The 25,405-nt window shown below is 36.6% G+C and overlaps 1 protein-coding gene across 5 annotated transcripts in view; it reads right to left on the minus strand.

Annotated features, from left to right (window-relative positions):
• Positions 1-736: 736 nt before the first annotated feature.
• NEDD4 (NEDD4 E3 ubiquitin protein ligase) overlaps positions 737-25,405 on the minus strand; it is a 47,061-nt gene continuing 22,392 nt past the window's right edge. For all 5 annotated transcript variants that reach the window (XM_057372099.1, XM_057372096.1, XM_057372097.1 and 2 more), the window contains 24 exons: positions 18,491-18,541; positions 17,626-17,687; positions 17,193-17,295; positions 16,355-16,524; positions 15,699-15,816; positions 15,394-15,561; positions 13,815-13,880; positions 13,103-13,222; positions 12,440-12,646; positions 11,591-11,668; positions 11,268-11,322; positions 11,120-11,178; positions 10,211-10,276; positions 8,710-8,939; positions 8,030-8,151; positions 7,861-7,931; positions 7,208-7,303; positions 6,633-6,706; positions 6,415-6,475; positions 5,795-5,854; positions 5,601-5,708; positions 4,907-5,003; positions 2,636-2,708; positions 737-2,558 (listed from right to left, as the gene is read on the minus strand). In XM_057372099.1, the coding sequence (XP_057228082.1) occupies positions 2,456-2,558; positions 2,636-2,708; positions 4,907-5,003; positions 5,601-5,708; positions 5,795-5,854; positions 6,415-6,475; positions 6,633-6,706; positions 7,208-7,303; positions 7,861-7,931; positions 8,030-8,151; positions 8,710-8,939; positions 10,211-10,276; positions 11,120-11,178; positions 11,268-11,322; positions 11,591-11,668; positions 12,440-12,646; positions 13,103-13,222; positions 13,815-13,880; positions 15,394-15,561; positions 15,699-15,816; positions 16,355-16,524; positions 17,193-17,295; positions 17,626-17,672 (2,352 nt within the window). In that variant the 5' untranslated portion in view covers positions 17,673-17,687; positions 18,491-18,541 and the 3' untranslated portion in view covers positions 737-2,455. The remainder of the gene's footprint in view (positions 2,559-2,635; positions 2,709-4,906; positions 5,004-5,600; positions 5,709-5,794; positions 5,855-6,414; positions 6,476-6,632; positions 6,707-7,207; positions 7,304-7,860; positions 7,932-8,029; positions 8,152-8,709; positions 8,940-10,210; positions 10,277-11,119; positions 11,179-11,267; positions 11,323-11,590; positions 11,669-12,439; positions 12,647-13,102; positions 13,223-13,814; positions 13,881-15,393; positions 15,562-15,698; positions 15,817-16,354; positions 16,525-17,192; positions 17,296-17,625; positions 17,688-18,490; positions 18,542-25,405) is intronic.

Genomic DNA, 25,405 nt, shown 5'->3' on the forward strand with positions numbered 1-25,405 from the left:
GGGCTAGGCATGTCTAGATTTAGGGGGAATGGGTTCAAACTGAAAGACAGTAGGTTTAGATTAGACATCAGGAAAATCTTTGCTGCGAGAATGGTGAGGCCATGGAACAGGTTGCACAGAGAAGCWGTGGCTGCCCCATCCCTGGAGRTGCTCAAGACCAGGTYRSACAGGGCTCTGAGCCACCTGGTCTAGTGGAAGRTGTCCTTGCCAATGGCAGGGGCTTGGAACTGGATGATCTTCAAGGTYCCCTTCCCAGCCAGGCCATTCTGTGATTCTCAGCAGCACCAACCTCTGCTTTACTTGGGCACTAGCTGCCATCACCACTCCCCAACAAACCCAGCTTAAAGCCCACAGAAGGGAGGTGCTGCTGGGCTGTCCCTGCTGCTGGTGCAGTTTCAGGGCACACCTGCTGGAATGTTCCCGGAGCGGGAGCAGCCTGACCCTGCCTCAGCAGGGCCTCCCTCAGCGGCTCTAGGCTGGCTGTGTGCTGAGGGCTGACAGCCACCTAGAGCTCCTGTGGAAACACTATGTGCATTTTTCCAAGGCTGCGTGTCGCAGGAACAGAATACCAAGAAACAGCACTGCTGCATCTTCACAGCTCTGCAAAAACAGCAGCATGTTGTGGTGGAACTACTGCCGAGGCCTACCTAGGAGTATAAAAATTACTCAGGTCTTGCTGTTTCAAGATTGCTGATTAGCACTTCAAAGAACTGAATCACAACTCATTAGAATAAACTTTTATTTACTGCTCTCAGGATCCTTATTTTATACTTTAAAGTATGCAACAAAACCTGCTACATTCAAATCTATACAGATTTACTGATATATCATTCACGTTTTACAAAACTGCATATAGATCTGGGAAATTTATATAAGTTACCTTTTTTACATGTAATACTCTCAGTCCTAATGACCTAGTCAAAGGATAAAACAAAGTGGGATTTTAAATATCCCTTAAGACCCATTAACATTTGTTACATAATTTACATATCTTCAGAGAGAGATGTGCTACACTTCCTTCTTGCATAATCATAAAGACTGTGACTAAACAGAAATTTGCTGGCCAAAGCTTGGTACTGTCATTTCCTCAGATCATATTGGTAATAAAATGTTAAAATTTGTGCAAGCCAGGTATACAAACCAATTAATTTCTTTCAGAACCAACTTTGCTAATCATTTTAACCAGCACTTGCTCAAAAAAAGTGTTAACGTTAATACAAAAAATGCCCACATTTACAAAAKAAATCAAACTAATATTTATATATGACAAATTGATCTACAATAAATTGCACATTGTTGGTTATGACTTTGGTTATACTGTATTAACAAATTTGGTTTCTAGACTAACAGTGGAGAAAAAATATAAAAATGCAGCTGTAGGAACTAGCAACCTGTAAACATATCACAGAACCAAATTCTGCACCTGATCACRTGTGCATAAGCTCCATGCAGTTCAGAGGAGTTTGCACATAACAGACTGCTGAATTTGGCCCAGAAAACCCTGTAAACATGTTCTTTATTGTTTTGTAGTGCAATACTGCAAGAATGGATAATAAAGGCCTCCAACTATCAGTAACTAAATACTGAGTGATATCCATATAAACTTCACTTTAAGAATGATTTGTTGCAAAAGACTGAATTGAAAATATTATCCATTGTTCAACTACAAATTTATCCAAAAAGTGATGAACACTCAATAAACCAATATCAGTATAAAAATTCAAACAAAAAAAATGGATATAATTTCTCATTAAAACTCAGAATTATGCTTCTTGTCTGTTTTGTATAAAAAATCTTGGGTTTGTTACACTGTTTTAGCAAAAGCAAGTTAGAAACAGAAGTCTAACAACKGTGTCAGCAAGTCATTGTTCTGCAAACGGATGGCTGATAATGCAAACAAAAGCCTTCCAATGTTTTACCTAATACACTGAATTACAAGGTGCTTTGGGCAGATCTGTGGCAAACAGCCTGAAGCAGCACAGATGATGACTTTGTAATACACAAAGTTTGTTGGGTTTGTTGCTTTTTTTTTTTTGTTTGGCTGAGTTTTTTTAAAACAGTTTAACAATTTCAGTTGTTCCTCTTAAAGCAGCAAATCAAATTTAAATCCTCTGCAAAGATTTCTTCACAGCTTTACTTCAGTAGTTTACTGCAGGASAGTCTCAAATATTGTACAAGAGGCAACTGCTAAAAACATTTTAGTTTTTGACTTACTTGGCACTGGCTGATCCAATGTGTATATTGCAGGTATTAGCAAAGTACACAAAACTATGGAAATGACAAAATACATTTTCAAAAGTTAGTGATTTTTAATACTTAGTTATTTTACACGTGATACTAAGAACTCAATAGCCATGTGACTACATACAATGGTAGTCCCTGGAAAATTCAAATTGGTTTGTAAACCCTTAAAATGAAATTGCAGCACTGGACCAATGTAATTTATGTCTGTGTCTTAATCAACCCCATCAAAACCCTGAGCATTTTCAATCGCTAGAAGAAGTTTATCCCACAAATCTTCAAACGAGTCATATGGAGGCAAATCCAAGCGATTAAAGCTGAAAAACAGATGAAAACTCTTAAGTATTTTATCATTCTTACTAGTGGTCATAATTTATGTAAATTAAATACTCACCAGGTATGAGCTCTTGGCAGTTTTTCAGGGGTACCCCACTGTTCAACTGTGAACAATTGTGGTCCATTTGAACCTGCAGAAAAGAACTCATCAATTTTCACCCTATTATGAGAGTCTTTTATAATCAGATGTTCAAATTATGACATATTTGGGGGTTGTGTAATACAGTTCGGACATTARAAGGAGCTATCAGTACAAATAAAATACAGACTATACTCATTAATAGTCAATAAACACAATTCACTTGCATTTTAATTATTTCTTGCCATGCCTTAATTTCAAGAGATTTTAACATTTTAAGATCAGAAGCCTAAGGCCTAAGTGCATATGCACAGTAGCTGGCATTGAAAATTTATGGACGAGACAATTTTATACTGTGATCAATTTTGCATGTAAAAACCTATCCATGTTTATGACCATGTGCCAAGTTATATAACCTGGAAGAAAGTATTCAGTGTCTGCCTTTACCTATGCAACAACAACGCAGAGTAAMTGAGAATCTTCTAAAACATGGCAATCATGTGTGTACTGCCCAGATGTTCTTATGTACCCAAGAGAACATTTTCTGGCTAGCAAGGGCAGCCCCAGCTCCCTCTGTCCTTCATCAACTGTCTTACAGCATCTCATATCTCAAAAGTTTCTTGGACTTCTCAACTCTCAGGTGAAAATAGATGCAAAGGACATTTGTGTACTCCTTAAGCATTTGTGTACGTCTGGAGAAGACTGTGTAGTTTAAAAAAAGAAAGGAAAAAATCCACTGTCWTGTCAGAGAACGTCTGTTCAGTGTCCTAGTTCCCCAGCAGGGGTGGGTTCGCTCCCTGCCTCGGAGCACTCCCGTTCGGGGAGCAGAAATGCCCGTCCGTGCCACGAGAGGGAGATCTCCGCATGGAAGCGGCTCCAGAGCGGCCGTGCGAAGGGAACAGCCCGGCAGCAGCAAAGCACCACTGACCAGCACAGCACTGAAAACCACCTGCAGTTCTTTCAGTACCAAGTACAGGAAATACAACTGTTACTGGGGTTTTGTTAGGATAGCATGCTGGCCACAGTAAAGCAGAAATAACTGTAAGAGAAACAAAGCAYCGTGCAAGACAACTGCTAGTTGAATTTTTCATTAATGAGTGAGTGAATACAGCTCCAGAAGACTGCCCAAGRATATTCTAATCCCTGGGCAGAAGGAAGCCAAGAACTTCAGCAGTTTCTTTTCCTGTATACTTTCTTAGTTCTATCTCTAGAGTGTTTTTAGACAAATAAACAGAGCTCCTGAGGCAGCAGAATTCTGGCTGGGTTCCCCTGTGATGAGCATGTGCTGTAACACTGACGGTGCCAAGGTTCAGGTGCAGCAGCAGACACATGGCTCAAGCCTRCTGAGGCCACTGTCCGTCCCACTGGAACTCACACCTCATTTACTGATGGAACAGAAAAAAATAAACCACGTATTTATGGCGAAAACGAAGACACGGAGAAATGGGTGGTTTTGTTCACAATCCTTTTGTTTTATAAACAAATTAATGTCTCGTTTATAAAAAAGGGAATGTTTAACCAAAGAGGCAAGTTTGGCTGTTCAGTCATTTGCACAGCATCTTTTAGTGTTAATAAAGCAGTCTAGCAGAAAACATAATAGCTGATGGCAGCTGAGAACAGACTTCCCCTAAGCCAAGCATCTCCACCCTTTGTGGGCTGCTCCGTCTCCTTGCCTGCACTCTGCCCACAGTGTCTTTTCTGGCTTTGCTATTGAAATTCGCTCCCTGCTGTCATCTGCTTGTTTCAGTCTCGGTGTTGTAGGTTCACTACTTTTTTTCTGGCATTATGTTTAACGCGTGTCATTTCAGTGGTCCCCTTTKGAGTATATCCTTACAAACAACTGCATCTGTACAACCGTGGCTTGTGAGCAGATAAAAGCAATTGGGGAACTGAAGTTAACTGCTGATGCCAGCATGTCTTTGTAATCAGATCTTGGATAACTGAGAATTTTCTTCAAGCTCAATCATGTGTTAAACAGGGATTTTTGCAGCTCTTGAGAACTTTAAAAATCCACATTCGTTTGAGAAGTCCTAGACATCTAAAAACTTCCAAACGCAGAATTAAAACAAAGTATTTGCAGAACATGGGTATCGTGTGATATGTGACTCTGTTACTTACAACTCTTAATACATTCTAATTTTTAAAACAAAATTTGAAAAATAATTTGCCAGGRTCTGAAGTCAAACATCCGGACAATGTTGGTATTGGGCTCTTTATTACTTAATTGTGAGGATAATCTTAAGTACTCACCATACAGCTCAGCAAACCCATTCATGGGAACACGTGATGTGCCAGTAACAAACTGCAGTAATCTTATTCTCTTTTCAGAGTCCATCATTAAGACTGCCTATATATGATAATRATAACAATCAAAGATTTTTAAAATTAAGGAATCAACTTACTACATTTGTGCAATACCATATCTACCTCTAAAACACCATCTTTGACACACAAATGCATTTTTTTAATGACACACAGTGTCTGCTTCTCTGTCTATTGCTTAAAGCTACGAAGTCGTCAATTTTTTAATGGCACTGTAACAAGAGTACAGTTACTGCCTTAGCAGGCTGTTAAAATGCTTCCCTTGAAGATTTGGCCTCCTATTTTCTTTGAAGTTTCTTGATCTTATGAACTAGAAGCCAAATTCCAGTAATTTATTAAACAGAAGAGTTTAACACCTCTTTAGTGTAACCATGCCAGGAAAACCTACACAAATATTTTTAACCCCAGTCAGACATGGATTTTTTTCAAAAAGCAAGCATCAGTATAGCATTTACATTCTTACCATGCACCTCATCTTTAGTTTTCTTACTTTCTTGGGAATYTTAATGGTCAAATAATATTTACCTAACCTTTCAATGAATCACACTGTAAACTAGTATAGCAGAAAGGCAGCAGCTTATGAACACATTTTCAATTAGAAAATATTAGAAYTTGATTATACCTTCCAGAACCACTGTATTACTTGATGGTTTACGTTGTAGCCATTTTTGTATTTTGTATGCAGTTTCCAATCAGCCACGTCCACATCTCCCAATCCACACATTAGTAACTACACAGATTAAAAAAACACACCAAAGTTTAAGTCAGTAAACTTATATTTCAACACAATTTGTTTTCTTTTCATGATACACTTACCTCTAGCTCATTTTCATCAAAAATTTTAATCAGATCCTGTGGTATTAGTTCAAAAAAACCCTACAAGAGATGAGGGGAGTTTGTAAAAATCAAGTCAACATTATTTAAGCATTTTTAGTCACAGAGAAGGATATTTAGAGGTTTTGGTAAACAGAGCCAAAGCAATATATCAAAAACAGATGTTTGGACACCAGTAGCCCCCAGTTTCATTATCGTACTTATAAGTGACTTCTCACATCTTTATTGTGCAACACTGAGTGAWGAGTATGGAAGTATGAATATTGTATATAAAACACAATTTATACAARTAAGGGTAAATGACCTCATTTAAATCAAACTAATATAATTTAATTAAGTTTAATTTCCGCAGAGGTTATTTAAATAGTCTGCTCTGCAGCTAAAGCTGTCAGTCTGGACTGAGAAATTAGCAAATTTCTTAGTAAAAACATACCAAAATATTTTTAGCTCTAAAATAATTCAAAGCTGGCACTACAAACAGTATCACTGACTTTTTTATACTTTYAACAAAATTATCTGTGGGTCTTAAGGATCTCAAAAAAAACCCTAATATTAAATACAACAAACTCTTAGAAGAATTTATTTTGTAATTAAAACTATACCTCTTTAAAGGCTGTCATTTGTTTCTGTACTCTGCTCACGAATCTCCACTGAATTACAAGACTGCAGAAGAAAAAMAAACCCAAACAAAACCACATTTAACATACAAGTGATTTATGTACAAAGGAACAACTTCCTTTTGTAAATAAAGCTAACACAGAGCCCCTGTACTAGAGGGGCAAGCCAGTCACACACATTGCACACAGCAGCCACTACTCACTGAATGTAGTCTCTCTTGTTCTTGTTGGTGACAACTATTTCTGATCCACCACTTTTCAGTTCATGTTGATGGGTCTAAATGCAAAGTACAGAACAGGTCTTAAACAAGGTGAGTATGTAACAGAATTCTTATTAAGTAATTAATATTAAGTAATTAATCCAACTCTTGAAGACAACAGAATTTGAAAACCAAGAGAAATAGATCCCGTCACAAAGTTTACCTAATAAATACAATGTGGTACATTTAAAAAATGTATTATTGAGGGTGCCAGCCAATTGCACAAACCCAACCTCTACTCCATATCAAGCAATGGGTCTATGGATTGGTCTTGGCTGTCTCCACAGCAACAGCTACATTTCAATGCAAGTAATTTTCAACAAAAAAGCCTAATTTTTTAAAGCTCTGCTTATTYCCAAGTCTTTTATCACAGCCAGGCTAAAAGCACTGCAAGAGTGAAAAGCAGCTGAGTGAGTAAAGGGGTTTTCTCAGCACCATACAGATAGAATTACCTAATTTCCCAGGTCAACTATTGTATTTTATGTTTTGTCTATTCTCCTTTACATAAACATACTAACCTGACCAAAAAGTTCTTCGTCAACTATGAATCTGAGGTCCAGTTCTGTTGGATCATTTTCAAGAATCCATCTGAGAGAATTGTAATATTCACTATCCTGAGAAAGAATWAGAAAACAGTAAACACAAAATGGAGGAGCCACTTGATAAACTGCAAAAGGCTCCATGACAGCCCAGTGAACACTGTTACCTAGAGAAATCCTCTACTGGATAAAGAGACACTGCAGYTGTACAAAGCCCTGAAGTCCCCTGAAACCCAAAAGCTCAGCAATCTATGTAAATGTCTAAACTTTCTAATCCTTAATTTTAATAAGCAAATACACAAACTMATTTTAAAGACAGGTTAAGATAGAAATCCTAAAGGTATTCATATTCAGTTTTAACAACTTCAGTGTCTAAAACATGTTAAGAAAACATGATAGGAAGTTTAGATTCAAGTTTCCAATACAGCTTAACTGACTTAAACCTATGTCTAGGTCTTTGATTTTCATAGCAAGTTTTAATTCCTATACAATTTACAGACTTATRAAAGATGTAGCCTAATATATCTTTGAATCACACATTTTCAACATTCAAAATATCCCTAAAGATAAATATATAAATTATAAATTATATMTAACATKAAATTTRTCTAAATTACAAAGCAATTACATACCACAGACTCCATATCRTGTAGTGTTATTGGTTTCTGGAGCATCATCTTGTAAAAAGGACGAATAAAAAAGGCTTTAAAGAAGAAGAAATAAATTGAACAGATGTAACTTAGGATTTGTAACAGGTACAATTTTAATCTGAACATCACATTACATAAGATAAATACTAACCATCCAAAAGTTTGCCGTGGTAAACAGCCATTCCAGCTACACGACCTATAAACTTGAAATAAGAGAGATGATCTTCATTGCAAAGCCCAGAGTTTGGATTGATCTGCAGAGTATAATTATCTCTGAAGTTGAAGGAGAGAGCAGGGAAGAGAAAGAAAAACAAAATGTTGTACTATTGAAACAGTCTCACATTTGAAGATCTGAAAGGCATCACTAGTTAAATCAGTTATTGCTTTTCATGATATCTACTWTTGAACAATACGCAATAGAAGACTACAAGCATTCCAGAAACAATCACCATGAACTATCTTTGTAAATTAGAGATACACCAAAGAGAAGGGAATAAATCCCAGGAATTTTAAAGTAGCCAGAATAACATTCTCTGTGTTTGTGGGTAAATATTGCTTCTTCTGTAAGCAGGTGATGGTTGCAAGCACATGCTTACCCATGAAAAAAAGACCTTGGCTTATGTTGGATAGTTGTAAAAAAAAAAAAAAATACCAATACAGTCCTCCACATTATTCCTCTGTCAAACAACTAGGTGCAGATTATTGCAGTTATTATCAGCTAAACCCTCCCATACAGTTGCAGGGAAGGACAGGAATCCCATTTTTAAAGAAGGTATGAGCAATACAACTGATCTTTAAAGTTTTCATGTCTTCCAGACCGGTATTACTTACGTAGCTGAATATTCAAACAATCCATAATAAGGATTAAACATTTCTTTAGAGAGAAGGAAGAACCATTCCCTGGCCACTCCTCCATAGTCTAAACCTTTTTCACCATCAAATTCAATCCAAAGTCTTGCTTTAAGGAAATCTGCTCTCTTTACAGCTATAATTCTTCTATAAGAATCTTCAAGGATTGTTGTGCGATGAATTTTCATTTCAAACCTATTTGGGATATCACTCTAAAAAAGAGAATATGAAAACATAGAAATAATAAAACAAAAACCAGCATCTTATAGTTTTCCAGAGTATACAAATTCTGCAAATAGACAAAGAGGGCACAGAAACCCTTATCTTACATAAATTAGAAAAATAAGACAGTATGACTGAAAAGAGGCTCATTTACCTACAATTCAACTAGCAAAGAGGATTTCAGATACTAATTTCTATTTCATGCTAAGAAAACACAGTTAAAATAAGTTCTTACTAGTAACAGCATATTGGGCAGTTGTTCTGCATGCAGYGAGGCATGGAGTCTCTTCTGACATTGAACATTCATCATATTACACATTTGATTTTAAAACAGCTCACAGCTGACACATAAAAAAGAGGAACCATTTTACCTGATTTATTTCACCTTCTAGTTCAATATTCTAACTATAAGCCTAGATGTGCCGTTCTCTTACTTGAGACAAAATCTACAGTTGCATTTAATTCTTAAATTACCACAATTATATTGTGTGGCTGAGCTCTMTATCACTTTTCAGATTAAGATATTGACATTTGAATGAATGCCAATCTCGTTTGACTAGGAACACAAAAAAAGAGGTGCATATATAATTGTGTGCAATTTACATGTCAGCTCAAAATGCACAGGCAGACTTGGCAGGTAAAAGGGTAAGAATGGATCTAAACTCAAAGGCTATTATTACAAAYGTGAAAAAAGTCCCAAGGATGTAAAATCTGATTGCACTTGTGCAGAGACTCATTGTTATTTGGCTGCCCAGATACTATTTACAGTCTTTTATGCTGCATGTTATAAATATACCTGGCACTAGAGTTTAGAAACGAGATTAATAAACTTCAGATATTAAGGCTATAACAATTTATTGTGGTCATCCAGCTGGATCATGATGACAGTTGAGATTTCTACAYAGACAGACTAAAATCAAGGCTTAGAACTCCCCATATTCTGAGTTTCAAAAACTATTCTAAACTTGATCAGTCATTTCTAAACTTCTCTGTYGCCAGTCTTACTGTCAGGTTCACAACTTTTAACCTTTGAGAATTTCTCCTCAATTAGAACAGAATTTTTTCAATGAGATTGCTTGCAGTCTCATCAGCCTATAGTCACAAACCCTGCTGAYAGATAAATGCTAATTGTTACCAAGTTGCTGCTTCTCAAATGTAYTTGTGATCAGACAGTAAATCTCCCTTCCCTGTAACCTAAGCTTTCACTTGTTTAGGAGCCTAAGTTTCMTAACCTTCTGCTGGATTCCTACTGATTACTAACCTGTTTCTTCAATTTCTTTCTGAAGAATTCGTACTTCCGCTTATAGTCCCTGGAGTAAGGCACAGCCTTTGGGGGGAAAAAAGAAAAAAGTCTGGTGTATCTTGTGAAACACAGACAATCCATTTAAATTCTGAGATAAGAGGAATACATGTTTTACTGATTGGCAGGGGAGACTTCCAGTTTATAAACAYCTGGTCTGAAAAGCCTTTCTCTGTTCAGATTAGATGGACAGAATTTATCCTGTAGTTCAGCATCAGCTGATGTAACTGCCTGAGTGGCCCAGATCAAAGTGACCAAAATGCCTTTGGTGACGTACATAACGCATAGTCTTTCCCTGCTGTATCATGAGAGACCTGGCTACAAACACCTCTATTTTCCATGGACAGAGAGGGTTGTTTACATACGCAGGCTATTAATAAACACGTATCAGCTGAACACTAAAACCCATCTATAATTATAATGCAAACCCTCTTTGCAATTAGTTCTGGTAATTTTGCATTTCAGATTAAGTATCAAGGCTAGATAATTATTTTTCAGTTGAAAATTAATTTCATTCTTTAAGTGATTTGCTTTTCTTTTTTTTTTTTCTCCCCCTCAAGTTTGCTTCATGAATTGGGCTAATGTGAATAAAAAAATAAATGAACTTTCTTACCCACTTCAAAGTCCCCCTCCCAAGTCTATAAAGAAAATTTCTTACTATCATGGGAACTGATTTTTCTTTTTAGCACTTAAAGACCATTTCCCCAGAAAGCTTTCTAAATGGTCTTTAAAAGGAAATAAAAATGCTTTGTTCAAACACCATGAAAGTTTTACTTTCTAGACCAACTAACTGGTAAATGACAAGAGTTTGTTTGGAGTCTATTAAAAGTATTTCTGAAAAATATGAGGATCTAYATTAGGAAAGCTTACTGGTCCAGTTATCGCCACATTCTGCAATCGAGGATCCTCCCATTGTGTTCTCTTTGTATCTGCAAGACATTTCTTAATTAGTACCATTAATTTACATAATGTTCACAAGTAAAATGATGAATAGGGTAGAATACTACATTGTACATACTGTGGTTTATGAAGAATATTCTTCCATCTGTGTGAGTTCTCTCTTCCCACCCTGGCTGTAAAAAGGCAACATTATAATTACAATTTAAAAAAAAATATTATAAATTTCTGATCATATAGTTTGCATAGAACTCAACATGATCTGCAGTTGTGGGCATTCCCCCCACACACCTATTGTCAGCACCGGAATTCAAAACAGAGTATTTTTTGTAGGAAAAAAGCAGGCTGCATTTTCTCATATGCAAATTTCAATATTGCTAATTTAGATAGTTTAACTATTTCAACTATTTCATCTGCAAAACAAGGACAGAATGGTTTACTTACTGGTAATGGGCCCAAGTCTACTGGATCTAGGGAAGTCTTTCTCCTCGGATGAGCAGAAATTTTCAGTCTTGGATCTTCCTTTGAAAAGAAAACAAGCAGCATGTGAAAATCCTTTTGTTGTTTTATTTTCCTTTTCTTTTTTTTGTCTTTATTAATGATTTTGTAAAGACTATGCATTTCTCTTTGCCTTTCACCTGGCAGCAACACTGACTTATTCTCAAGATGCTGAAGCCCATCTAACAGCACAGCCAAGTGGTGTGCAGTGCCACTCTGTGGAACTGCAGCTTTACAGCTCCCTCATTCATGTAGTAGTTGCACCTGGTCCACTTTTCTAAGTGTTCACAGAAATTTGTGTTGTGCCCGGTGATGAATATAGGGTAATGGATTTCTAGCTGCAGGTATGTTTACAGAACTCATTTCTGTTAACAGCTCCTATAAGCTATCACAGTTCTGCAATGTCATTTAGGAGATGCTTTACATCTGAGAAGCAGATTCCTGTTTTCCTCCRTCCAAGCTAAACCTTCAAGTATGAACAGAATTAGTAAAACTGATCATTTTCTACTCATGACATGTACATTACTTGGCATTTTTATTACATATCACTCAGACTCACACAGAACATTTTGGGTAGGAAAAGACCCACAAGTATCATGGAGTCCAACTCTTAAGTGCATGGCCCATACAGGGATTAACGCCCCACTTTGGCTTTATCAGCACCATGCTCTGACCATGCTCCTGAACAGACACAGCTACCTTGGCACTAAAGAAACACACAGAAACTTGTTGAAAACAGCAAAGTTTCAACTTGAGAGGAACTAGAATTTCAGTTCATGAGAGCTTGTCCATTACCCATGTTGTYGTTTTGGTATTGTGGTCAATAAAGAATGGTCTCCCATTGGGTGCATGTCGCACTTCCCAGCCTTTAGGGAGAAGTCCTTGCTCCATTTCAGGCTGCTGCTGAGATGATTGTTGTGATGAATCACTTGATGTTGCTTGYGGCTGTCTTCCTATAGAAATACTTTGTGCAGCTGACACCTGACTTGTTTCCACAGCAATCTGTGGTAAATGACCAAAAAACAAACAAAAAAAAATCTATGAAATCAAAGCCCTGTAAAGCAATATTTTTTTTTCTGTTAACCAGTATCTTTGATTCATGAAAGCAGTTTCATAAAGCAGGTGCCTGACAGTACACAGGTTTATTTAGTCTAATATCAACAACATTAACTAACAACCAGTGATTGTGTTTAAGGTTTAAAGAAGCCTTCCAGCCTTTTCAGTCAGCTCTCACTCTCCAGAAGGYTTTCTTGGTACATTCACAGTAGAGTGACTTGCCATAAATATTACTGTTCCCAACTCTCCATGCAGTGTCTCAGGTATTTTATATAGTACTTTGCCAGTTTATGCCTTTTGCATGCTCTATTTCAAAGCCATCTCCCATTTTCACTTTTATTATGTGAGATATTTAAAAGGTTCAATGAATACAAACATCACTAAATTGAAGACAGAGAATACCTGTACAACTGGTTTTATCCAGGTAGTGGTTCTAGAATTGTGATCTATATAATATGACCTTCCTTTTTCATCTTGTCGTTCTTCCCAGCCTGGGGGTAATCCAGATGAAGTAGGCAGTAACTAAATATTAGTGATAACAGATGAAAAACAATTAAGGAAACTATGAAACTTACTGTAAAAMGGTTTTCCTCTGTCAAATTAAAACAACAAGACTATAATCCAGAAGATCTATTATTTTTATGAACTGGATAAAACATGTAAAAAGCATTTTAAGTCCTTACTGAATAGTATGAAGTAACAGATTTTTATTTATTTGTTTATACAAGATTCAAACTCCTCATGTTAAAGGATTCATTTATATACCTGGTTTAGGCATGGCTGTTCTAGCCTAGTACTTCTGGCTATAAGCTMATAGTTTGCAGTGTCACAACAAAAACGTAACAGAATGTGATGCACCTTTTAATTAGAACTAAACAATTACAAGGCAAATTTGAAAAACAAAACTCCTCTCATCAGGGCAAGACAACTTTCTTCTGCAGGCTATGCAGCAAGCTAATGCTAAACAAAGCTGAAAGATGAAAGCCTTACAGCTGAGCTAGACCCACAACTGCCATGTTGTCAGGACAGCTGCTGGACAAGGAAGGCCAAATCTCATTAGAAATGTCAGGACCCAACACAGCTAGAAGCCTGTGATTTTTGAAAAATGACTTACCACTGGATGTGCAGGCTGCTCTTCAATTCTGTATGTTTGCAGACTACCTCTTCTGCTGGAATGGTTCTTGAAGGAGTGGAGAGGAACGACACATTAGCTATTATTATGAATAGTTGCAATTATACAGTTATAGCTACTATACAAGTATAGAACTTAYTGTGTTATCTTATAAATAAAGTCTGTGATAGATCAGAGTTAACACAACTTTCCRGAGTAGATTAAGACAATAATGAAAAGATATGAGAGTCTGAGACATCCAGTTTGAGAAAAGCAATTCGATCACTGGACTTTGCCTAAGTGTCCACCTCCCTGCCTAAAGCCACATATAGATCTCATTTGCTACAATTAGAGCAACTGCATCTCATTTTGCTCCAGAATTTCCATGACTACTTGAAGTATTTTTCCCTATCCATATCATTTTGCAGTACTTCAAAGAAAAAGCATGATTAAGTTAATTTTTTTTTTTTGGTGGTGGTGGAGTGGGATGTAATGGTGGTGAAAGAAGGCAAGACTATCATTCTAGCTGACTCTCATAAATAATTTGAATTTCTGACTCTTTCTTTGCTCAGACCACCCAAGCAATCTAAAGTAAGTTTTCTTGCTATCCATGGGATGCTAAATAGAGATCAAGTTACTCTCACTTGACTGTTTCCAGCAACACTAGAGATGCATTTGTACAAACCTAGATAAACATTGTCAATTCCAAATTTACATTTGGAAGGTCATTCTAACATCACAAAAACTAATGATTATTTCAATACCAAAATCTAACAGACTAGATGGTCTGGGTCACCTCTATAGGCTTTCCTCAATGGACAGTGGATTTCTCACGTCACATATCAGGTTACAAGACTGTTAGTGGAGCTAGAGTTTCACAGGACAGCTGAGCTYATTTAATTGCTTGCTACCACCAAAATGACATGTTTCACCCTGGCTACACACTCTGCTGCTCTCCCTTTGCCACTGTAGCATTTGTCAGACAACCTAGCATGCTGTTTCATCTTGCTAAAACTGMAAAAAATTAGAGTCCGGGAAAAGAGATCAGTGTTCTGCTGGTTAGCAAGCTGAACAGACTCAGCCAGGTCAGGCAAGTTTCACAGCTGGCACAAGGGCTGTGGAACTGTGTGAGCAAGCTCCCTTTTTCACTGCTATGGAAGCAGCCCAATCATAAAATTCACAATGACAAATGGTCTGTCTCAAAATGTCTTATAGCAGGAAAAGTATAGCACAACTCCCTTAGAAATAAGCTTTTAGGATACAGACAACTTTTTTCATTTGTAGTTTTCAGCACTCCATGACACTGGACTAARACTGTAGATTTACAGACTGAAAAACAGTTCACACAAATCTGTTTTTACCTCAGGCAGAAATCCATATAAGCAAAGTAGAGAAGGAGAAAATGTTTGCTTAGATGGGATTCTACAGTAAAAAGAGTATTCTTGAAGTCTCTGCATTTGACATGGAATTAAAAATATAATTACTAAATGATGTATTTATGGATCTAATTCTATCAGCAGTAACATTTTTGTGCAAAATATTGTATATATTTTTACATTAGAATAATGAGAAAAAAAYTTACAGTGTAGGCTGTTGACTGGCCAGTAGCTGAACTTCCAGAGGTAGTAAGTCTGTTACTCAGTTCTTCTGCAAGATGAGTCTGTAAATCACAACTACTCTGCGAGAGAGGTATTTGAACGTTCTGACTGCTGTACATTGTTGCCTCATCTTCAGTAATAATTTCCCAGCTCTTTAAAAGGAAAATAAAGGGAAAACATTTTTAAAAAGTAGTTCCAAGTTACAATTAGTTAAGACAAGTTTTTTTGAGTGGGCTAGATTAAAGAAATCACTTGCACTTCAGAAACACTTTGAGATTTATTTCTTTACCTCAGGGGAATCTCTGTTGTCTGTGTTTTCTGTATCCTCCGATATCTGTCGCCGGTGAGTGAACACGTGCTGGGCCTCCAGCTGCACACTGCCAGGATCTGCAACAGCCACGCTGTCCCTGGTGAGGCAGGGGGGGAAAAGTCAGCAAACAGCAGCCACAGTTTATCTTTCAACACTAATCCAGGCTAACAGCAAAAACCTACACCAGTCATTTTGGCAGAAGAAACAGTGTGGACTATAKAAATTAATGTAAACTGTTTAAAATGAATAAGCATTAATGTCAATTTGAAGTGTAAGCTGAAGAACCAGGTAGCATTCTAGGGGAAAAAAAAAAACAACTGAAAAACATAAGGCAAACAATTTAACAATGTTCCTGATAGGAAAGAAAAAACAGGCTAAAACTGAAAAATTGTTTCCTTTCCATTAGTATAGTTGCTATCTCTCCAAATGCAATGAGTTTCTATTTGAACACAAACTTCCAGAGCACAGTACAGTCAAAATGACTACTAGCCATTGACTGCTGCATGTGGGCTTGAAAGTTAAGGAAAGCTCTCTATTAATTTTCAAGCTGTTCACTTTTTATTTCTCCTTGATTTCAGTGTAACTACATTACACTAGCTAATATAAGATTTGAATTTTCAGGCTAAAAGACATACTGCGCAGTTGGTCTTTTCCACTGAGTTCTTCTGAATTCATGATTGACATAGTAGGTCCTGCCAAGGATGTCTTGCCTTTCTTCCCAGCCTGAAGGCAATGGAGGAGATTCCTGCTGCTGCTGTTGTGGCTGGCTAGCAGCCTCTGGTTGGTCCAATATAATCCACCCAGGCTGAGAGACATAATAGAACTACCTTTAATATTACAGAAGTTGAAAAACATCTCAATTTATTGAGCCCCTCCCCCCTCTTAAGGTGCAGTTCCATTTCATCTTAAGTCAGTAAATTTGACTCTGGTTTTAGYGTGTTTATTTCTAAAAAATGACAGGGCTTATTATGCATGCAGARATCTTATTTTTAACTCAAGTTTCTTCAACATATTAGTACCAGAAGTTGTTATTTCTAGGAGAATAAACAGCATTCACAGACCACATAAAAAAGTTAAATATTGTCATTTCATGCATATACTATGAATGTATGAAGCAGATGAACACTCCCTTTTGTAACAGTTTMATTACAGCAAAGGCRGTAATACTGARTAGARTTAAGTCTGGAAAAGAAATCCATTAATCTACATTGGATGTCCTTACAAAAGATACATATATACAGTAGGCAAAATCAAAATATCCCCAGGAATTAAAGAGAGTTGAAATTCCAGAGGGATGTTAGTGTCTGTCTGAGCTCAAACAACATTAAACAGTACCTASAACAGAAACTTAAACACTTAACATTGTATGCAAGATACAAGCAATCACTTTTAACTGGTTTGTTTCTAAACACTATTTATAGTTTAGTGATTCCTAACATTCACTTTTTAGCCAAAAACACATTTTTTTCCCACCTCTAATTCTTCAGCCTGTTCTGTGGTTTCTTCTTCAGACCCATTGTTTTTAGGTAAGTAAGTCATTTTTAAYCTAAGGTGGCCTTTAACTCTTGATTTATGGCTGTAGAAAGGAAAAGAAAATTATCYTATTGTGAACTTGTAAAATAAAATAGCTGAAAAACTACAGCTAGAGGATAAGGATTACGAACTTGACTTTTTATAATCTACATTAATTAAATTCTACAATGGCATTGAGTCTTCAAACTACTGAATAGAGTAAGGATTTAAAATAATGCTGACATTTTAGTAAACATCAGTATCTTAGAAATGGCTACTCAAATTTCTTTGATGGAAACAGAAAAACTCAGACAATGTTGATGTATTGACAACTAATTACATAAGAGCATTGTTTAGGTATGAAAGTTAGAATTTCCMTGTGGTATTTACTAACCTTCTTGGATGAAGAACAAAATCCTTAAACGTATATGGTCTCTCCATACTTGGATTTTCTGTCTGGAATARGAATTTTTTTCAAGAAAAATCTTTATCAAGCACTTGAAATTTAAGAAAACTATCAGAAATTCACAATTAATTTCTTTGAAGGCTTTATAACATTTCAAAAGTTAAATTTGGGGTTCAGGTACAGTAATAGCAGTAGCAGCTTTATCTTAGCAATACGATCAACACTCTGGTTCAACCAAAACACCATTGCCTTTCATGTCTATGTATATTACAGAATGAATGCATTACAACTGCTCTTGGAAGGGGTTTGCCATGATTGCTATCCTGTCTTTAAGACAGTTTCTGATAAATCTGTATCTGCTAATGTGTTAAGATTTTAGAAGAAAATTAAAAGCTTATTCATTTCAATGTTCTTGGCGATATTTCTTTAAAACTAATTACGTGCTTTGCAAAAGGAATACCAAAACCATAAAAAAATAGATCAAAGCAACACTAGCTCTATTTCCTACTTACCATCTTTTGTACSTTTATGTGAAAAAGGAACATTAAAAGTAAATGTATAGACTTTTAAGAAGATATTTTAAGACACAACAATAATTACAATCTCTTCCTAAAGACTGTAAATCTACAAAAAAGCTAAAGGCACTCCAGTATCTAAAAACAAGGYAACCTACMTATTTTTTTTAATATCAGCACAGAAAAAACCCGAACAGATCCACAAAATAAAACAAAGAACCCACAGAGGAGAGAATTTAATCACTATATTATCAGTATGTTAACTTCCTTAGATGACTAATACAMTGCATAGAGWAATATTTTTTCCTTTCACAGTCTTAAAACAGAAAAATACAAACCGGTAACTGATAAAGAGGAATATCCACTTGTCCAAGAAAATCATCTCGAGTCTACAGAAAACAAAAACAAACAYCACAGAAAGTTGAAAGTTATAAAGTGTTTTAAAAACATTGTTATCCTGCCCTGATAGCACAGCAATGCTTTCTAAGAACCTGAAGGCACTTTTGAATTATAGGCAATAACTTGTTCTGTACAGAACAAGAAGTTCTGATTGATCCATCACTCAGAGCCTTGGACAGTTCTGCCTTCCTCAAAATGAAGTTTGAGGGAGATGGGRTGGAGATTTAGACTGTTTACTCAACTATATAGACAAATGTTAATCAAACAGGAGAATTGTTCGGCAYCAAGACAGAGATTGACAGCATCTTCAGTAGAAACACTCCTAAAGGATCCTCCTAGGAGCACCCAACAATTTCTATGAACCTAGGCAGCTGTTTAAAATAGCATGTACAAACAACTTTTTCTTTTCCAAATAATACAGCTACTGTCCAAGATAACATGAAGCAAAAGTAAGCTTAATCTGTGGTAAATGCTTTGGAAGTTCCAGCAATTCCAGTGGTCCTAAGCTTGGCAGGAAAATCTGTCAGAACTATGAAAAAACACCTTTTGTCTACACACATTGCAGAATTTCGTTTTAACTTCTGTCCAAAAGACTTTGCCCTGACTTCAATGTCTGGACTGTCCAACCAGGACCAGCCTATGAACACAGCAGCTGTCAGACCAGGGCAGGGACTAACAATACACAGTATCACTGCACACTTGACTTTTGGTTATGGATTTAGGCTTGCCAGAGAAACYACAATTTCAGTAATCTACAAAGGTCATTTCAGTATTCACCAATAATCACCACCAGCAGTACTTTACCTGACTTCTTGCTGGATTACTGGAGCATGTGCTAAGTTGCTTGAAATTAATTTGTGATTTGAAAATCCTTGCAAACCTCCACAAAAGCAGGACAATTAATAATAAGGGACATTTAACATGAAGACATAGCAGTGTCTGTGTAATAAACTCAYGCATGAAAWTTTTTGAAGGTATAAGCTGATGGCWTTTAAAACAARCCCCTCCACTATAACAAGACTACACTTGTTTGCACAGACTGAGTAAGGAGCTGTAAAAGTCTTCAGCTATGTGGCTTGTGCAGCCTGTGAAAGTCTAGGTTTCCTGATTTTTTTAGCTAACAAAAAATTGCGTGCYTATTCTTTCTTAAATCTGTTGGAGTACTACAAGCTTTTATTCAAACCCATCATCCCAGAACTTGAATATGTTTGTCCATAAAACTTTTCATCACAAGGCTCTGGCACCTTGCTGACATCTATTCCCTTCATGTCAGGGCAAAACCATATTTGAACTTTCTTCTGAAAAACTTACTTTAATTTTCAACTGGAAATGTTTTACAGTATTGCAACTCCGGTCCAATTCTATCCATTTTTTGGCCCCTCGGACATTAAACTATAGGTATTTCTTTCAAGCAGTTCTTTTTGCCTTAATAATTGTGGTACCTATTTCCCTTAGCTTTGTTGTCCTGTTCATCCATTTAATCTTTAAATCATACATGAATATGGAGAATCAGTAATCAGTATCTCACATGTGTGTCTAATTTTCACACCTGCAAAAGGCACTATTACATCACAGAGCTTGTCACAGGTGATAAAATGCTAGAAATTTAGAGATATGTCACTTCAAATTCAGTTTGCAGCATGGATGTCATGCTCAGGTCTGAAGGGGACACAAGTAAAAATATACATGAAATGCCCACCCTTTTAGTCCACAAACTCATTTGAGACAGAAACAGGTTTCATACCTGAAGAGTCAGAGGYTTCCCTAAACTATTGAAGGAAAACTTTCTGTGGTATTATAGMCCACAGGTTTCTGGAAAAAAATAGCTATCATTTTTGCCTACGAGGTTCTTTTTAAAATGGCACAGCACATACCTTAGACATGTTAAAAGGCTTAGTATTTGTAAAGTTCTTGGCAATCCTCAAGTGGAACATGCCTTCCAAATAAATTATTGGAATGTGGGACAAAAGTTTGCTCTATTTTAGAAAACCTCAGAACATTGTGTTTGTTACCAGTATAATTTGAGTACGGGCTCCTGTTATTCRCTTTATTATTCTGCTGTCTCTCCTGCTATTTTTAACCTCGATAACCAACTCTTTGACAGTACTTTCTCCTCCAGCTAGAAAGCAAAACCCTCAGTGGAAATTTTTGTTGACCTCCAAACAACTAACACATAAATCAGAGAGCAGGAATGATCTCCAGCAATGTGCCCCACTCTGACAAGCTGACTAACTGCCTTCGAAGAGGTGCCAAAGCAGCTTCGCAACAGACTCCGCACACATGAACAACTAAATGCCAGTGGAGCTGAAACTGTTTGGATCTCTATTTCATGAGAGCAGGCAACACACACAAGTGGGTCAGTTGTTCTTGTCAACTTCTAATTTCTTAACAGCCAGAGAAATCAAACTTTCTGCTTGCCAAACTGTAAGTGCATAAACCTCRATTAATGATACACCACACTAACAGAGAGGCTTTGTATTTTACTGATTCACTGGTTTAGTCTATAGAAAGTTATTAAAAACAGGTGAGGACAGACAGCTGCTGTATACAACACATTTAAAGAACTCCAGTGCAATGCCAAAGCATTTAAAAAAAAAGCACCAGAAGAAAGTAATTTTGTTCAAAATTCATTTTCATCCATTTTATGAATACATTCTTAGTAAGTTTCAACAGTTAAGATTTTGGAATTCTCTTTCTGCAATTCCCATCAGAAACTGAAGTAGATTTTAAACAGACATGCTTATCTGAGTCCAATATGTGTAAGAGCAGTACTGATTTAATAATTTACCAGGTTTGAAAACAGATAACTGAATTTAATGCCTTTCTTAATTGCTGGATTCACCACACAGCCTCTTGAAACAGTTCTTGTATAAGACCAAGGTACTGAAATAACAAGAACTTTCTCTACCAATTTTTGTCACAAACGTTTGGTGGTATTAGTGCATGAATTAGAATCCAGCAAATTCCCAGTCTTTTTCTGACTGAACAGGCAGCTAGTTGTGCACAGGTTGGTCTTTGAACAGAAATCTACAGCTGTATGGCAAAACAAGAAAGCATACAGCTTTTATTAGAGGGAATATAAGTATCAATTCAAATTGAAAAGGCAAACAGTGATCTGGACTATTGCTGCTTAAGGAAACAAGAGCTCAACAGATGCCTTATAAAACCAACATTCTTCTTGCTTAGACACMCAAACATCAACATTACTTACCAGCTTGATCAGAGCGAAAAAACTTTCCTGAGCTACACTAGCAACTTCAAGTCTTTTTCTTTTCATGCTGCGCTGAGTGTATTATTTGCTACTCTCAAACTCTTAAATTGAGAAAAGTGAGCTTTTTTCTCTTCCATAAAATACTGCCACATATGCTATTTGTCATGGGAAGATAACAGTTTCATAACAAGAAGATTCAATTATGACATGAAGATTGTACCAAATTCATGGATTCCACATATTTTCTCTATCTTGCAATGCAATAAATACTTCGTTGCATGGAATTCATTACAGTCCAGTCTCCTGTATTTTTAAGGGGGCCAGTAGATGGTGAGATTTTTTTTTTTTAATGACACACAGGCATTTCACTTGAGCTGGCGTCTCTGATACAGAGATGTAAGACCCTATCAGCATTTTGAAAATAGGGAGAATACACACTGTTAGATCAGGGCTTATTACACAACATGTATTTCTGCAGGACCTTCAGCCCTGCTGGCTGTTTCAGCAGCAAGGTGTCAGCACAACATGCCTCAGCAGTTTGACCATCTATTTAACAGATGGCATTTAGAAATAACACTGAGGTTATTTCCACTAATTCTCTCTCACTTCCAAAGATATTTTCAGCCAACTGCTTATCTAAGGACCAGAGCAAAAGTGTCATCTGTTTCTCCATCTACAGCTTACACATTTTATWTGGTACCAGAATCTTACAGCTTCCTTAAAAGTTCGTATTTAGTTTACAGTACTTTTACAACAACATTCATATATTAGTCCACTCAGTGTGTGCTATTTAGAGAACTTGCCCTTAAAAAAGTTCATTAACAAAGCAATTTAAGGTACCTTTTTTTTTACAGAGGCCACAGGAAGGCAAGTTGTCTAATATAACCAAACCGTACTTCAGCACAACATAAACATGTCATGTTATTAATGCATTGATTTTATTAATCAGGATTTTGAGTTTATTTGGTTTGAAGTGTGGATGTGCCAAACAAGCTACCATAAAAGCAGAGATATAACATTTTATGAAAAATCAAAAGCCAATCCACACTTACCCTTCTGTGCTAAATCTACCAATACTTACCATAAAAAATTYAGAAAACAGTACCAAATATTTAATTAGGTACTATTTCAACAAGTCATTCCTGCCATCAAGTCAGTTATCTTCATAATAGTATAAAAGCATAAAACTTTTGCATCTGTTTGTAAAAGCTTTTTTGCCTTTCAAATCTTAAGACTTCAAATAAAGTTTGAAGAACAAACTCCCACTGTAACAATTTCAGGTGTATTTTTACCATCACCATTTAACATTATAAAGCTTAAAGCACAAAAATGTAAAACTCTATCAAATGTTAAAAAGTGCACGTGTAATTTGCTCCCAAAAATAACAACAGATAAACCAGATATTGCAGATGTTTACCRCACTGGCTAACTAATACATTCAGCTGAAGGACTTGATACAGTCAGTCAACTTTTTGCTTTTCAGAGCTAGGAAAGTCACTGATTGCCAGAGAAATCATCTAGGTCTGAAAGAATCCAGTTCTGTGTTTCTTCCCACATTCCTCTTACTGAGTAGCTGGAGCGTGTCATTTGCATTTTAATACGCCCTAACTGCAAAGACTCCAATTCAAGTTTGTAACTTCAGCCAGGAACTTGCTGATGTCCTTCTTAACTTCTGTTTGCTTATGTTACAGTTGATACGGCTGAAAGCAGCCCAAGGTCTCAAACAATAATTGCATCTATCTGTAGRCTTTTCGGTTTATTGTAAACTATCATGACAGAAAAAAAGAATWATGCACTCTCTTAAAACAGAGATGATTATAGATCCATAAACTAACACTGCAATGAGCTACAAACATTTTGCTGGCTGCATTCCCAAATCAGCATGTTCTGTTTGTTACAGGGAGCAAAGAAAAAAGTTCACTTGAAACAGAGACACTTAACAGAAATGCACGGCAGTCTCCTTTGGGCAAGGGTGAAAGTCAGTCATAAGCAAATGACTTGACTCGAAAGGCCACTCAGTTTTGCTTACTTGTTCAATCTGTGAAATTCATCCACTTCTGGAAGATGAGAAAACACGTGTTAGAACACAGAAGATCCCTCTGCCAAGGGTGAGGGGACAGCATTTCTACCATTTGATCCTCTGTGACTGCAAGGGCTGAGCAGGCACCAGAGAGCCTAGGGGTCAGATTAACACTGTCTACCCTCGTATCCTTTCCACGTAATGGCCAAGAGCAGATGCTTAAGAAATAATAATAGTGGCAATTAGGAATAGTACTTCCTTTGATATAACCTCAGGTCATRGACCTCTTAATACTGACGGTAAAATACATACTGAGAATGTAATGGTCCTTTGATAGACCTTTCTTCAATTTATCTAACTTCTTAAAATRCATTTCTACTTCTGATATGCAGATCTGGAGACAGTGAGCGTAGCATAACATAAATAACATAACATATAAAAGAACATTTTTTTTTTAAGTGGAATGGAAACTTTTCAAACTTATCTCCCCTAAACTACAGTTTTATAAACTCCCTATAAACAACTTATGCCCTCCAAAGCTGAAAACCCCCTGGTTTACTTAGTATCTCTCCTCCCATAAAACCTACTTCAATCTTCCAGCCCTTCTTTTTTTAGCTCTGTTATACATGCTTCCCAAAAAAGGATGACCAGAAACATGCATGCCATGCACCTATGTGGATTTGTACAGTGCCATAATGGTGGTTTTAATTTTCTTGGTTTATTCCTTCCCTAATAAATCCTAACCTTTCATTTGCCTTTAAACTATCAACAAGATCTGAGCTGACATTTTCAGGGAGTCTTTCCCCATGAMACAAACTATTTCCTGACCAGTATAGGAGGCCATCACCATGTATGCATGATTAGCTGCAGTATTATGTGTGCAATACCTGGCATTTTTCAACACTGATTTTCAAATTGCCTATTTGGAAAAAAAAAAAGATTAAAATTAAAGCAATGATCATGATCTGAACGGATCTGCAAGCCTGCAAGTTCTCTGGCTAGTGAAGAACAAAGGAAGAATGTCTCCAGCTTGTTTTACTTTAACACATTCTTGTCAATACACCAAGTCTTAAAAAACAGAATAACTATAGCTTGTGGCAACATTAGAGAAGCCACAGCATCAGCACTTCCCACTCTCTCATGGTAGATTAAAAGGACATGAATCACYCTGAAGGCTGGATAATTACATATTTACATAAGCTGTTTCAGGAGGCCTGCTCTGCATGGTTTTGCAGTTTTAGTTTCACCTTTTTTTGGTGTGAGAAACCTGCCCAAACTCAGTTCAGCTTCACACTATAAACAGAATTAGGCTAATCATAATCTCTGCAGAGCACAATCAAATTAAACTTCTCCTTAATATGTACATGTAACGCTTGCTGAGGAGTACAAAGTGCTTGAGCTTTGACACGGGTATATTCAAGTAGCGGCCTCCTTRCAGTATGACTATATTTTGAAAGTTACATGATTCACTGTTTCCAAATACAACCTGCTAAACCTGACAACTAAAAACTTCAGGGATTGAGCTTATTACCAAATARTATTATTTGACTGCTTCCTTGGTAAGGCGTCCAGGTAGCAACCATTCGTAGCCAAGCTATAAGATTTTGTCCCATCTTTTGCGTG

The sequence above is a fragment of the Malurus melanocephalus genome, unplaced genomic scaffold (assembly GCF_030028575.1).
Source record: "Malurus melanocephalus ecotype Western Australia unplaced genomic scaffold, MMel_1.1 scaffold_163, whole genome shotgun sequence".
NCBI classification, from domain to species: domain Eukaryota; kingdom Metazoa; phylum Chordata; class Aves; order Passeriformes; family Maluridae; genus Malurus; species Malurus melanocephalus.